The 16,086-nt window shown below is 39.8% G+C and overlaps 1 protein-coding gene across 1 annotated transcript in view; it reads left to right on the forward strand.

The window, feature by feature from the left end:
• The window catches only part of LOC111512024 (ATP-binding cassette subfamily C member 4), a 52,737-nt gene extending 37,445 nt beyond the window's left edge, over positions 1 to 15,292 (forward strand). The window contains exons 10-11 of the mRNA XM_074174510.1: positions 1,794 to 2,024; positions 14,361 to 15,292. Of these exons, the coding sequence (XP_074030611.1) occupies positions 1,794 to 2,024; positions 14,361 to 15,271 (1,142 nt within the window). The 3' untranslated portion in view covers positions 15,272 to 15,292. The remainder of the gene's footprint in view (positions 1 to 1,793; positions 2,025 to 14,360) is intronic.
• The last annotated feature ends 794 nt before the right edge of the window (positions 15,293 to 16,086 follow it).

Here is a 16,086-nt window from a genome sequence, read left to right on the forward strand (position 1 = left end):
ACGCAGTTCGAAGCTCTCAGCAGAAAGTATCAACAGCCAGAGCTTAATGAACTGCGCAACTCGATAACATCAGATGATGTTCGAAGAGCCCTTGTGGGTTCCAAGAACTTTGCTGCTCCAGTCCCAGGTGAACTAAGAACTTATTGGTGGAAAAACCTACCAAGCACCCAACGACATTTGGACAGAGTTTACAACTCATGGCTAGACAAAGAGCAGATGATTGCGTATTTGTGTTATAGGTTGTTCACGAGTATCTCATACAGACGAATACTCACCACAGTTGACCAAATATTCGAGCAGATATATGAGCAGAGAGAGTTTGGGAGGAGAGTCGCTGGAGAACCTGTCCATCGATAGATGTCTAAAGCAAGACTAGCTACAGTATAACCGTAACCTCTCTATAGCCTGGATCGATTATTGCAAGGCATTCAATACAATATCGCATGATCTCATCTTGCATTTCTTCAGAAGATTTGTGGTATGCGACTGGCGAACTCACTTCACCACAACATCTGGTCAGACCAGAGTTCAAATAGGGTGGATCACTTTTAGGAGAAGGGTATTTCAGGGTGACTCCCTCAGTCCCCTTCTTTTCTGCATCTCACTATTTCCATTAAGTATCCTTTTCGCTCAGAAATACTGTAGGTAGAGTATAAATGTGGCACCCCTGGAAAAGCCGAAGGCATAGAGTCATATAGATGATTTTTAGACTTTATGCTTCTGAGGATAAATATGCAACGGTCCAAGTGAAGAACTCTCTCCACGGCAAGTATCAGCTCAAACTCTAACAGATCTGGTCATCAGAATTATCGGGGAAGTATGAAGTTGTTTCCACAACTATGCTTGCCATTTTGATCTTACTCTACTCTTTTCGAGTAGCCAAGTGAACTTGGGAGGAGCTGTATTGACTTAACGAAAAGAAATGAAAAATGTGCATCTCCATGAGAGTTTGCTAACTAAATCGTCTGTTCCACGGTTGTAATTCCCCCGACAAGAGGGATACCATGGACTTTCGAGTTTGGAGTGTCCACATGACAGAATGGTACTGGATGGAGCCTATAAAGTCATCAGGAGCTCAGATTCCCTTCTCTGCATGACCCGCGACCATGAGAGAAAAATAATTGTAGCATTTCTTTCCAAGGTAGTAGCCCAAATGGCCGATGAACTTGCTTTAGTTTTCGACTCTGAACGAGGTAGTCATAACTATGTCACTGGAATCCGTTCAAGAAAATGCCCACGTCAAAGCCGCTGATCTCTTTTCATTCCTGCGTCAGCACAAGGATAAGCTTATCAGAACAACTGTCCTTCGCTTTCTATGGGCCAAGTGACATTATTCACCTCACGGTGTGAAGAGTGGTTATTGTCGGAGTTTCAGGAGCAGGGTCCGACCGGCGTAACCTTATAGAAAAATAATAATAATATGATGATATCAATAACGCAGACCACTCCGTTGAATGGTTTTTTTGAATATTTGAGTCCTCTCCACTCTCGAATCCCAAGATTATACCGTCTTCCCGCTTTAAGGCACACATCTTGACCAGACAAATGCAGAAAGCTGTCATTCTTGGTAGTTTGGAGTAAAAACCCAAATCAAACGGTTGAAAAAATATAAAATGGGGCTGAAGAGTCAAAGTCAAATTTGTGGTCTGAACGGGATGACTGTTACTCAACAGGTTGCACATGAAAAATGTCATTGTTAATATGTGAAAAAATGTTATTGTTACTGTTTGTGCCAAGTGAAGTGCAATAAATGTATTATTATCATGATAAACTAATCCATACATTTTTTTTAGCTAGAAGTCCTCTTGTAGGCCATCTGAACTCGACGATAGAAGGACTAACTACAATAAGAGCTTACAAAGCACAAGAAATACTTCGATATGAGTATGACCAACATCAAGACTTATTTAGCAGTGCTTCTTACACATCAATCTGTGTAAGAGGGGCATTTTCCTTCTATATGGAAATCATTGCCCTTGGCTTCGAAATATTCTTGCTGTCAAAGTTTTTGTTTTTCGGTGCAGGTGAGTAAATAATTTTGTCGATCGATTGGAAAATATTTTTTCGTCCTGAGACAAAGTCTACAAAATTGAGTAGCCAAATTTAATGTATAAAAGCAACATAAGTGAATCCAAAACAGCATTTTCATTTAGCACCAGAACTTTCGAAGGTATTCAAAAGTCTACTGTCGTGAACCGTTTTCAACAATTTCCAGCAGTTTTCATCAATTCTATGGCATGTTGACATCTCTAGATATTTATGAACTAAGCAGGCAGTTATCAGGACAAAGAATAAAGAACTTCCAATATTTCAATGGTGTGAAATTTATGTATTAAAAACACTTCCTTCAACTCTTAATGATGCCAACTTGGTCCGCGAAACGCACCTCAGAAAGACGTGTTTCATTTCTGGTGTTGAAGAATTATTTTCAATAGCTGTCAATATTCCATTACTCTATCAATGTGACTAGTATTCGGAGTTCTCATCCAAATACTTGTTGTGAGGTTGTTGGTTTCCTGTGTTAGATATGCCCCAATGTCCAATGTCACGTCTGTTTAGTAGTACATCTGAAAAGACGATAGTTCTTTGAATGACCCGTTCCATTTTGCATATAACTTTCAGATTGAGGCACTGCACTCAATTGCTCTCATCTCAGGTCATTCAATGGGGAATGTTCCTCAATTTAGGTTATTACAGCAAATTCAAGTTTGAACAAAATGAAGTTGAGTTTGATTCATGAGTTTTTCAAATTCACTTCGAAAAGTATTCAAATTGATGTTTCAAATGTTGGGCTTTAATTTTTGAAGGGATTTGTTTCTGATTCACATATTGGCAACAGCGTCTATATCAAGATGAAATAATTTATACGTACCTAGATATTCTACTTTGAAAAAGGAAAATTATCTTCATAAATCAACAATTAAGGCTAAATATAAATTATAGTTCAATACCACCTCCACAAGCCACATAAAGAACAGTTGTTTTGTTAAGGTTAAGTTGAAAAACAGCACAAGGTGAACTTCGCCTTTTATCGATTGTTACACTGTGTTTAATTTGTAATTATGCGATGAATAAAACCGATTATATTACTTATTTATATAGAGGAAGACAGGTTAGGTGCACAAAATGTCATATGTCAAAGAATGTCTCGGAACTCGGAACATAAGTAGCAGGTAACAGATTCATTGTCCTTTATTAGCTATAACCGATATTGCCAAAAGGTGAAATAGAAACGAATCCCTTCAAATCTTGAATGCATTTTTTCATTCCTCTTGTTTAAGTATTTAAATAATTTTTCAAAGAAAAAGGTTGAAATGAAACGTTTAAAATGCGTTGTTTTAGATCTCTTTTATAAAAACTACTTGATTTTCGTCAGGAGGAACATTCCCCATTCAACCAATAGAAACGAATCCACGCCGATCATCTATGAAGACCTGACAACTGTGCAGTGTTGAGTGCTCTCCTAAATTTGGAGCATCCTTGGACAAAATGCCGATTACGCATCGGTTCCGTTTGAGTGAATAAGACTCGCATTAGGCTCCACCCGTGGAGTAGAGCCGACGGGTTCTGGGCCATCGGTAGATCCGTTTATCGCGTGACCACCACGTTGATTCATTCCCTAGCAGAAAAGTATCTAACAGCTCCACGGGGGAACGTGGAGCTGTAAGACACTTTTCACTAGGAGCTGTTAGCTTTCAGATCAGGTATTTGAGCCAGTACGTTGGCTCAAATACCTGATCTGAAAGTTATTGAGAAAGGTATTTGAGCCACTACGTTGGCTCAAATACCTGATCTGAAGGTTCCCTACGATTCCTACCACTAACCGACAAAACTCCTACCTAACATCCCTAATCCCGATGAAGAAAACTGCCAGGTACCAGTTCAGTGACACAATACACGTAGGCTGTTCCCTAGGTGCTTCTCCTGAGCTGGGTCGGTGCTTCTCCTGAGCTGGGTCGGCTTACCTCCAGATATATACAAACCCGGATAGGCTGAATACGTCTATGGGGGCCGGCTAGTTGATCCCTCGTTGCGGGTGACGAATTCTGGTGGTCCTGACAAGGACCAATGGGTGGCCAGTGTCCTGATGTCTGCTGCAGAAGAGCTGATGAGCTTTGATAATATCGCTTCTGAGACAAGACGAGACCGTAACTGCTTCTTTCAATTGCCTTTTTCAAGGCAATTGGTGCTGAATAGCGGTTTCAATATGAATCCTTCTGTTTCATTACTTTCCAGGACGTACACGTCGAGGATCACCAGCTGGAGACTTCCTTCACAATTTCTTGTCCCCAGACGCCTGGAGCATGCATGATGACAGGCTTGAACATCGTGTTATACAGTGTCACCATTAAAGTGGGCACCATATAGGAAACTTTTTTTTTTGAAAAGTTTCAATGAATGAATGAATGAAATGAATTTAACTTGAAATGATGCGGCCAACTGCGACCCACTGACGTTCAGTGTTTGTCAAATTCAACTTTTTTTTTTGAAAAAAATTGAAAAAGTGCATTTCTAGATCGAATTTAACAAAAAGTTACTTGAAAAAGTTGTGTCTATGGCAATTGTTTATCCATTTGCCAAATTTTATGCAACTAGGATGAAGTTAACGTTTTGCTTATTTTTGACAGATATCCCCTTTATTTTAAAAAACAAGTTCGATTAATTGTCATCAATTCATGTATACATAACAAACTCATCATGGAGTTTAACTTTTCTGATGAATTTTTACTTATACGGACATGTTTAGATAGAAATTGAAAATGTGCTATAAAAATTTTAACATGATTGGTGCAAAGTTTCAATCACTTGGCTATTTTTTTCAACAAACGTCAGTACCTTCAATTTTGAAAAAGCAGACACAACTCAAAAACTGCAATAAGTATTAATAAAATTACTAGAGTTGAAATTACATTAAAATTTCAATATTCAGTATTTACAGATTATTTATAAACACTAACTAGGGCGGTAAGGATGCTTAATCACGTTGAATAAAATTTTTAAGTAGGTCTTGACAAACAAAATGCATGCTATGGTAGTGTCAAGTTGTTGATTTAATAGTCAAATTTTTAACAGTTATTGTTGCAATAATGTTGTCTCTACAAGAAAGAATAGAAATAATTTTAATAGGTGGTGAAAATACACCATACCGGCAAGTAGCTAACATTTTTAATGAACGGCATCCAGAAAAAAATGTTCAACATACTACTGTGTCAAGGATAAGGTCGAAATTCAGAGAAACAGGATCCGTAGCAAATCAATTTAAGAAAAAGCACACTCCAAGTAAATATGATGAGGAGGCCCAACTTAACATTTGTTTAAAAGTTATTGAACACGGGCAAACGAGCATAACCGATATTATAAAAAATACCGATTACAAGAGAGAAAGTGTTGGAAAAATTTTATTAAAGAATAAATTTTGGCCTTGCAAGCCAAAATTTATTAACACATTAAAAGAACGGGATTTTGATGTCCGTTTGGGGTTTTCATTCTGGTTTCAAGGAGAGAGAAAAGAAAATGTAAAGTTTCCGTATAAAATTTCATGGACAGATGAGGCAACGTTCTCTTCAAATAGAACGGTAAGTTCTCAAAATTGCCGATGGTGGGCCCAAGAAAATCTCAATTTCACAGTTGGATGTGGTGATCAGTATTCCTTTAAAACTAATGTATGGTGTGGGATACTTAACGACCAAATAATTGGGCCATTTTTCTTTAGGGAAAATTTATCATCCGTCGGTTATCTCAACCTTTTAAATAATGAGGTTAGTGAAGTTTTAGATAATATGCCTTTAAATATTAAATACGACCTATGGTATCAGCTTGATGGCGCACCAATACATCACACGGTTGCTGTAAAACAGTCCCTCCAACAAATGTTCAGAGGCAAAGTTATTGGACGTAACTGGGAACATTATTGGCCACCCAGATCACCCGACTTGACGCCTTGAGACTTTTTCTTGTTGGGTTACCTGAAACAAAAAGTGTACCGAAGTAGACCATTTACTGACATACAACATCTGGAAAATACCATTCGCGAGTGCTGTGCAAATATAAATCCCCGATTTATTAAAAATGCAGTTACAGATGTCAGTAGAAGGACCATAATTTGTATTGAACCTGGAGGACGACATACTGAAATGTAGGCTATAAGTGTTTGACAACCTCATTTAGATCAATAAGTAATAGTTCTATCGAAATTATTTGCATTTTTTTTAGTTGCCTCTGCTTTTTCGAAATCAATGGTTAGTTTAAGAAAATAGCCAAGTGATTAAAACTTTGCACCAGTCATGTTAACATTTTTATAGCAAATTTTTAATTTTTCTCTAAAAATGTCCGTATGAGTAAAAATGTATCAGAAACGTTAAACTCCGTGATGAGTTTGTTATGTATACATGAATTGATGACAATTAACCGAACTTGTTTTTTAAAATAAAGGGGATATCTGTCAAAAATAAGCAAAACGTTAAATTTATCCTAGTTGCATAAAATTTGGCATATGGATATAGAATTGCCGTAGACGCAACTTTTTCAAGTAACTTTTTGTTACATTCGATCTAGAAATGCACTTTTCCAATTTTTTTCAAAAAAAAGTTGAATTTGACATACACTGACCGTAAATGGGTCGCAGTTGGCCGCATCATTTCAAGTTAAATTTAAAGCACAAACAAGTGCCGAAGTTAAACTTCATTGAAACTTATCGAAAAAAAAGTTTCCCATATGGTGCGCACTTCAATGGTGACACTGTAGATCAGAATTTTGTTTTTTGAGGCTTGATCAGAGGGTACAGGTTTGCAATCCGTCCCTCGATCTTAGCTTTCACATTTTTGAAGTGCGAGGTCCAGGTGAGCCTACGGTCTATTGGAAGATCGAGGAACTTTACCCGTGCTTGCCAGTCGCCCTCCCTTCCAGAGACCCTCACTTTCATGGCCGGAGAAGATATCGTTCTTTCTATGGTTATTGCCTGAGTCTTGTCCGGGTTCACTCGGATCTTCCAATCGAGGTAGAAGCGCTCGAAGTGATCCAAAGCACGTTGCTTGTAGACGATCTCGAGCTCACGACCCATAGAAGAGGCGAGGAGCACGGCCCCCTGTGGTACTTCAACGAGGATCTCCCTGTCGTCTGACTTGAAAAGTCCTACCCTCCAGAAAGGACCCAATCCACCGGATCAGGCCCCGAGGCAGGACGAACTCAAGAAGCTTATGCAAAAGACCTTCGTGCCACATGTCCAATAAGACGATGTGAACTTTTTTGTTGGTATTAAGCTCGTTGATGCCATTATCGACCAGTCTCAGAGCCTGTATCTCAGTGGAATGTTCTCTCCGGAAACCGAATTGCTCGCCAGGCAGAATATTTTGATCCTCGACTTCCTCGTTAAGCCTTTGTAGAACAACTCTCTCAGCCAGCTTAGCTGCTGAGGAGAGTAGACTGATCGTGCTATAGTTGTGTGGGAACACCGGGTTCTGATTCTGTATTGAGACCGCATACTTCCATCTTCTGGGGTAGTATATGAAGGCTAGTGAGCTGTTATTGATACTCAAAAGCACTATGACGCAGTTTTCCGGGAGCCTCATCAGCAAATAGGCTTCTTAGCCTTCGCGGCCTTGACATACCATCTCAGACAGAAGCTGGACGGATGTTGTAGTCGTCATCTTTCCAAAGGATACGATGGACCCCATTTTCCAACAGAATATCGCGGTCGATGCCATCATCATCGTCAACGTTGAGTTGGAACTGACATTCCATCGTGTAGGCAAAGGTCAACGCTTTGTCAGCGGGGAAGTAGCACACTCCGTGCCCAAGGCGAGGAAGAAGTTTTCCTCCCCTTGGGCCTACAGGTGATCCACCAAAGCTGATCCTCCCCAAGCTCAAGGGATTCCAAGAGCTTCTCCCATCTTTCATTCCGGAAGTCAAGAATGACCTGTTTTATTTTGTTGGTCAACCTGTTTGCCGCAATTTTGTCTCCTGGAAAGAGCGTCCGCTGATAAAGCCTTCTGAGGGGGGTGCCCTCCGCGTATTAGAGATTTATTCTGCGGGGGAAACTAATTATAGCTTTTCGGCGGGCGCTCCTCCTTAGAGGTGGCCGCTCGGAATGCATCATTCACCGAAAGCTCGAAGTGCTCAACTGCAGCGCATTTCTCCGAGATGATCTGTGAAGGCAGCCCAATCCATCGAGGATCTCATGCAGTGATCACGATAAGGAGGATCATCACACAGTACTGGGATCAGAATCCATTTCCGACAGAATGTAGAGTTCGTTGGTTAGAGAGACGTTTCTGAAACGCACAATGTCTTGTACGTCAGGTTTAGTCTGCTCGGGGTAGTATATACAGCGTGACTCACGGTCGATGGTAGGTTAGACGTTTCTGGAAAACGCAAAGCATGATTTTCCTGAAAATTTCACCTCTCACATTCCCTTACCTGTTATATCGATCTAAAATATTTTCAGCATTGCGGCGTTGCCACTTCCATCAAAAAGTCCTAGCAACTTTATTTTTTTAAATGGAACACCCCGTATATTAATACATTTTTGGAATCGCTCTGGTATTTTAATACTTTTTTGTTAATAATGTCCTACACCTATATCTATCTGTTTTCGAAATTAAAAATAAATTGTGCTAAATATGGTCCAAACATAGCTTGACGATCATCTTCAGTTCATTCAGGATTTGGAGACCAGCTCCCCTACCCTTTCGGCTGATCATTGGCCTTGAGATGGGCCAATGGGTACATGACTGATGGATGACGGCATGAAGTCCTTAGACATCAGTGCCGCCCTTCACGGGATACCCCTACCTGGCTGGGGTGGGATGGATGAAAAAGTTATTCATCCTTTAACGGGGGACATGAGGGCCTCATTCGACAGAGTGTCGGGGCCTTCTATATCGGGAGGGGTCGTCTACAGCATAATCTGTGGCTTCCCTAACTAACGGGTTTTCGTGAGTTTCCGTTTTTTCGAAAACTCTCTCATTCCTCGACTGAATGGACTGCCGAATGGAAGGCAGCTGCAAATCTCTGCGGATGGCTTCATTCCGCACGAACCAAGGAGCATTCACAATCATCCTAATTAGCTTATTTTGTAACCTTTCCAAAATGGAAATGTTGGACGGAGCCGCTTGTCCCCAGACGCCTGAAGCGTACATGATGACAGGCTTGAACATCGAGTTGTAGATCATAATTTTGTTTTTAAGACTCATCTTGGATTTTCTGTTGATCAGAGGGTACAGACCGGCGATCCGACCCTCGATCTTGGACTTAACGTACATGATGTGCGGGTTCCAAGTGAGCCTACGGTCTATTAAAAGGCCGAGGTACTTTACCCGCGCTTGCCAGTCAATCTCCCTTCCAGAGACTCTCACTTTTCTGGCCGGAGAAGATAGTAATCTCCCCATGGTTATCGCCTGAGTCTTTTCCGGGTTTACTCGGATCTTCCATTCGAGGTACCAGCGCTCGAGGTCGTCCAATGCACGTTGCATGTAGACGACGCCGAGCTCACGCCCCATGGAAGACGAGAGTAGAGCCGTGTCATCGGCGTACAGGGATATCTTCACTCTATCGGACCTGGGCAGGTCGCTTGTATAGAGTGAGTACAACGTCGGAGAGAGCACGGCCCCCTGTGGCACTCCAGCGAGGATCTCTCTGTTGTCAGACAGAGAGCCCTCTACTCTAACCTGAAAGGTTCTGCCTCTCAGGAAAGATCCGATCCACCGGACCAGGCCCCGAGGTAGGTCGAGCGCGTTTAGCTTATGTATAAGGCCTTCGTGCCATACTCGGTCGAAGGCCTTTGAAATATCTAAAAGTACTATATGTACTTTTTTGTTGATATTCAGCTCGCTGATGGTGTTCTCGACCAACCTTAGAGCCTGTAGTTCAGTGGAGTGATCTCTCCTGAAGCCGAATTGTTCATTAGGCAGAACATTTCGGTCCTCAACTTCTTCGTTGAGTCTTTGCAGTACGACTCTTTCAGCCAGCTTAGCCGCCGACGAGAGTAGACTGATCGGGCGATAGTTCTGCGGGAACAGCTGGTTCTGACCCTGTTTCGGGAGCATGACGACGATCGCATGCTTCCACCTTCTAGGGAAGTGTCTGAGGGCCAACGAACTGTTGATGAGACTCAGCAAGAATTCAACGCTGTTTTCCGGGAGTCTCTTCAACAACTTGTTAGTTATTGAATCGGCTCCCGGAGCCTTCTTTGCTTTCGCAGCATTGATGAGACCCTTCAGCTCCTCCATAGAAGCTGGACGGATGTCGTCGTCGTCATCCTCCCTGAGAAGTCGGTGAACCCGGTCTTCCAGCAGCATATCGCGGTCGATGTCGTCGTCGTCGTCAACGTTAAGTTGAAACTGACGTTCCATCGTGTCTGCAAAGGCTAACGCCTTGTCGGCGGGGGAGTAGCACACTCCGCGCTCTCCGTGAATGGGTGAGAGAGCAGTCTTCTTCCCCCTGAGCCTACGAGTGACTCGCCAAAGCTCGTCACTCCCAGGTTCGAAGGATTCCAAGAGCTCTTCCCACCTTTCGTTTCGGTGTTCATTGATGGCCTGTTTGACACGATTGGCCATCCTGTTCGCCGCTGTTTTGTCCCCTGGGAAAAGGGTTCGCTGGTAGTCCAAACATAGCCTTAATTGAAATTAAGTACATTAGTACTCTCAATTCATGAAAAGTTGATATTTTGATGATTGTTTGGACAAACTCAAAGTATTCAAATAACACCAAGAAATCGACTCCATATTATACAGGACGTGCTTAAATTACTATTATTTCCATTGTGCATAAAAGTAGTCGAAAGTTAATTTTTTCAAATGAAACTCCCTGTATATTACTCGATAAATTGAAAGATGGTGATAAATGCTTCAAGATGATATACATTTCCCTATACCTAAATCGTCAAGTTTTCTTAATAAAGCCGTTTTTGCGGAAAAATAGTTATTCACGTTTTACCTACAAGTGTTGAAAGTGGCATTTTATTTTGTGAGTGGGGATTATTGCAAAAACGAGCGTCAGCAAGTGGAGCAAACTCACGATCAAAATAAAATCACTTTCAACAAATGTATCATACAAATGTTTTTGTATAACGTTACTGCTGATAATAAAAAAAAATTATAGGGTCCATGGGATTTGAAAACACGATCTTTGGATTACAAGGCATATGTTACAACTACATACGCCAACTCACGTTATTTTAAGGAGGATTATTGGTTAGTCATGAAGAACTTTCTACAATTGGACTGAATACTACTTCGTCATCGTCAGTAACTTCACAGGGATTTAATATTACCAATAGCACGAACTGCATGTGTGAACTTTTCTAAATGATTTTTTGGTAGGTGTTCTGATTGAAGTGTTTCTATCAAAGAGATTTTCAATAACAGTTGTACAAAAAATAATTTTTAAAGAATTTGATTTCTAGGTGGCCGTAGAAATATCAAGCTTATGACAGTTTGGTGACTTTTATAAGTAATTGATAAATGGTTACTGACGGTGTTTCAAAAAATCGCCAAAAATGAATGCAAATATTGGTTATTCGAACGAAGTTCTCGTGAAATTATTTATTATACACGGACAGTGTGATCAAATCATTGCCAGAACTTGTAAAAAAATTCAACCAAATGTATCCTTAATTAGCACCAATGAACGAGAGGAAATTTGTAAGATTACAAAATAATTTCCTTAACTATGACTCCATGTTAAAAGCACCTTTAACATTACCAAAACCTTTTACTTCAAATGAAGACAATACTGTTAACGTTTTGGCATATTTTTATGCATATCCAGAAGCTTCCATTCGCAGTGCAGAAAAAGATTTAGGTGTATCACATGCTTCAATACAACGAATTTTGAAAAAAAAAAAAAAAAAAAATCACGGAATGCATCCGTATAAATTTACCAAAGTTAAAGCTCTAAAAGCAGACGACTTCGAACGTAGAACGCATTTTTGTGAATCCCTTTTGATTCATACATAGGCAGATCGGGAATTTTTGTCAAAAATAATTTGAAGCGACGAATCAAAATTTACGAGGGATGGTATTTTCAATAGAAGGAATAAACATTTTTGGGCTGATCATAATACTCATGTTACAAAAGAAATGGGTTTTCAAGAAAAATTTGACCTGAATGTTTTCTGTATTCTGAAGAACAATAAAATTAGCTTTTTTATTTATGAAGACACACTGAATGCAGAGAGATATCTCCAAATATCAAGGACGACTATAACCGATTTTCTTGAAAATTTGCCTTTAGAGGAATATAGGAATTCGTGGTTTCAACTGGACGGAGGGCCAGCTCATTTCACCCAGGAAGTTTCCAGGAAACTTGACGAACTCTTCGGCGATCGTTGGTTTATGCGTTTAGGGTCGTAGGATTGGCCACCGAGATCACCCGATCTCACGCCACTTGACTTTTTCATGAGGTGTTTTAAAAGATAGGGTATACAGTACTCCAGTGCCTACCAAAGAAGAATTGCGACGGCGAATAGTGCGTAGTATTGAAGATCTGGATCCCCAGGAAGTTGAAAAAGACGCGTACAAAAAACATTTTAAACTGTTTAGAATGCAATGGACAACATTTTCAGCATTTATTGTGAAAATGTGATTTTTTGTTTACAATTTTGTTATTTTGAATCATCCTATTCTGTTATTGTCTGTACTTTCACATGTTCTAGCCCACAAAATCTTACTTTTTACCTAGAAATGACTGATTTTTGGTACAGTGGTACAGTTGTTCCCTGGAAACTTTGAGCCATAGTTAAGGAAATTATTTTTTAACCTTACAAACTTCCTCTCGTTCATTGGTGTTAATTCAGGATACATTTGGTTGAATTTTTTACACGTTCTGACAATGATTTGATCACTTTGTCCATGTGTATAATAAATAAATAATTTTATAAGAACTTCGTTTGAATAATCGATATTTGCATTCATTTTGGAAGATGATTCGAAACACCGTCGATAACTCTTTTTAAATTACTTATAAAAGTAACTGAACTGTTATAAGCTCGATAATTCCACTGCTACCTAAATCCAAATTAAAAAAAAAATAATGTTTCTAGAAGAAGCGACTTTATTGAGAAAACTTGACGATTTATGTATAGGAACATGATATATCATCTTGAAGCATTTTTCACCATCTTTCAATTCACCGAGTAATATACAGGGGGTTTCATTTGAACAAAAGAACTTTCGACTACTTTTATGCACAATGAAAATAATAGTAATTTTAGCACGCCCTGTATAATATGGAGTCGATTTCTTGGTGTTATTTGAATATTTCGAGTTTGTCCAAACTATCATCAAAATATCAACTTTTCATGAATTGAGAGTACTGATGTACTTAATTTTAATTAAGGCTATGTTTTGGACCATATTTAACAACATTTATTTTTTATCTCGAAAACAGATAGAGATAGATATAAGATATTATCAACAAAAAAATATTGAAACACCAGAGCGATTCCAAAAATGTATTAATATACGGGGTGTTCCATTTAAAATAGTAAAGTTGCTAGGACTTTTTGATGGAAGTGGCAACGCCATGCTGAAAATATTTATATTGGCAATGCTGAAAATATTTTAGATCGATAGAACAGGTAAGGAAATGTGAAAGGTGAAATTTTCAGGAAAATCATGATTTGCGTTTTCCAGAAACGTCTAACCTACCATCGACCGTGAGTCACGCTGTATGCTCACCCGAGACCAGCGCTAGATACTCATGCCTGTCGGTGCTTGGCGTTGAAGTCACCAGCAGCAATTGTCGGGATGTTGCGTCCCATCAACATTTCATCCAGCGATTCCTCTGATTGTTGGGAGGGTTGTAAACCGAGATTAGTCTGTGACAACCTCTTCTCAGTCGAATTTCGACGCCCATGGCCTCAATTTCCTGTAATCGAGCTTTGTCAATGCCGTATTAGACACTCTGAAGGGATCGTTTGACAAAAATTCCAACTCCCCCTCCAGCGCGTCCAACACGTTCCCTGTAAAAAACCGCAGCCGAGATTCTGCTAGGCTTCTCCCCAAAACGTCGGTTGCATGTCCAATCCTCCAATCTTCCCACTCCATATTCATTCAAAAACTCATCCTACAGACCCAAAACAAAACTGTAGTATCTGACTTGAAGACAACGAGAACAGTTTGTTTGTCGTCTTTGATAAAGATTACCGCAATTGTAGACAAAACATCAGGCATAAAAACCTTCAGACTATGCTCTGCAGGTTTTTATGCCTGATGCTTTGACACACTTATTTCCGGCAAAAAAATTCACACTTCTGAGTAGGAGCGTACTATATTTTTCTCACCTCTTTTCAAGAAATTAGAATTGTATTTTCCATTGTCCATCTTCAGAGTAGAAGTTAAGTCCGTTCACTTTTATTACAGGCTCCGCGGCTGGAGATGTTGGTTTGACGCTAACGCAAGGTGGGATGTTAGCAAGGCTGGTTCAAGGAGGCTTACGACAATGGTCGGAAGCAGAAAATCAAATGACCTCCGTCGAAAGATCTCTAGAATACACCACCATCGAACCCGAGACGGAGGAAGGCACCAAGGTCCCCAACTGGCCTACCCATGGAGAAATAACTTACAACAACGTTTCTCTAACGTACACCAAAGCCCATGAAAAAGTCCTCAAGGACATTACTTTCAAGGTGAAATCCAAAGAAAAGATCGGAATTGTCGGCAGAACCGGAGCAGGAAAGTCTTCCATAGTCTCTACGCTGTTCAGACTGTACAACTTCGAGGGGCAGATTTTCATTGATGGAGTCGAGACGAAGACTTTGCCTCTCAAGTTCTTGAGGCAGCATATTTCCATCATTCCTCAAGATCCCATTATGTTCTCCGGCACAATCAGGAGTAACGTGGATCCTCTACACGAATATACTGACGAAGAAATTTGGAAAACCCTTCACAAAGTTAAATTGCATGTTCTCGTTTCAAGCCTGGAAACTCACGTCGAAGACACGAATTTCAGTACGGGTCAACGTCAGCTGATATGTCTGGCCAGGGCCATCATTCGAAAGAATAAAATAGTAGTTCTTGATGAAGCGACTGCCAATATGGACCCGGAGACTGAAAGTATCATCCAGAAGACTGTGAAGGAAAATTTTTCTTCTTGCACGGTATTTGTGATTGCTCACAGATTGGAATCCGTATTGGATTGCGACAAAGTAATGGTTTTAGACAGAGGTCAAATTGCTGAGTATGATGACCCACAAGTTTTGAAGGAGAAACCGAATGGAATGTTTGCAGAAATGTTGAGAAATGCTGGCATTATAGATTCTATCAAGAAATAAAATATGTAAAATATCTGATAATAGTATTTCAATGAGTTTATTTGATACGTTATTGTCTGAGATGGTATCTTATTGACAAAGTGATGATTCTATTCATGATAATAATTACAAATTTTCACAATATAAACTCTATTTCCAATATGCGTCTAATTAAATAGTAGTTTCCTGAGTACTCTACACTTATTTACAATGCAATTCATGTGGTTCATGGACCTTAATTGAGAGAGATTACCAATTGGTAGATATGAGAACAGGTAGCCATCTAGTACAAAGCATGTAAACTATTGTTAGTGATGACTCGACTAATTCTAGAAAATTTTTCCATGAAAATAAATTTGTATCCATGTAGTACGTCTTAGTTTATGTCACAGTCATGGTTATTCTCAAACAGAGGGGCATATATGTTGAATGGTTTTCTACAACTTCTTTTGTGTTCTGAGATCCTGGTTTTAGAATTTCTAGATGTTCTTCCAATATAAATTTTTGGATATAAGCCACGTTTTAGCTTGTAGTCACCCGGTTCTCCATCCTTATCGATGTTGGATTTATTGTTTTTTTATGTCCACTGAAGTGTCATCAGTCGTATATTCTATGTTGATGTTCTGTTTAGTTAGAAGTCTTTGTTTTAAAAGTGGTAGTATTATCTTTAATGAATGATGAGTTTTTTTCAAGGACAAAACACAAGTACTACAGGAAAATTCTAACGAAGCTCTCCAAGAGCGGTGCCTTTGCGAAAGACGCGATTCTCGTTGGATTTAAATCGCTGGAGATTAAATTTGTTTGCAAGAAGTTTATATCACATGAAAGCAGTTCTC

This window comes from Leptinotarsa decemlineata, unplaced genomic scaffold (genome assembly GCF_025532065.1).
Source record: "Leptinotarsa decemlineata unplaced genomic scaffold, Ldec_3_MD MMD2_tig00000591_RagTag_RagTag, whole genome shotgun sequence".
In the NCBI taxonomy this organism is placed as follows: Eukaryota; Metazoa; Arthropoda; class Insecta; order Coleoptera; family Chrysomelidae; genus Leptinotarsa; species Leptinotarsa decemlineata.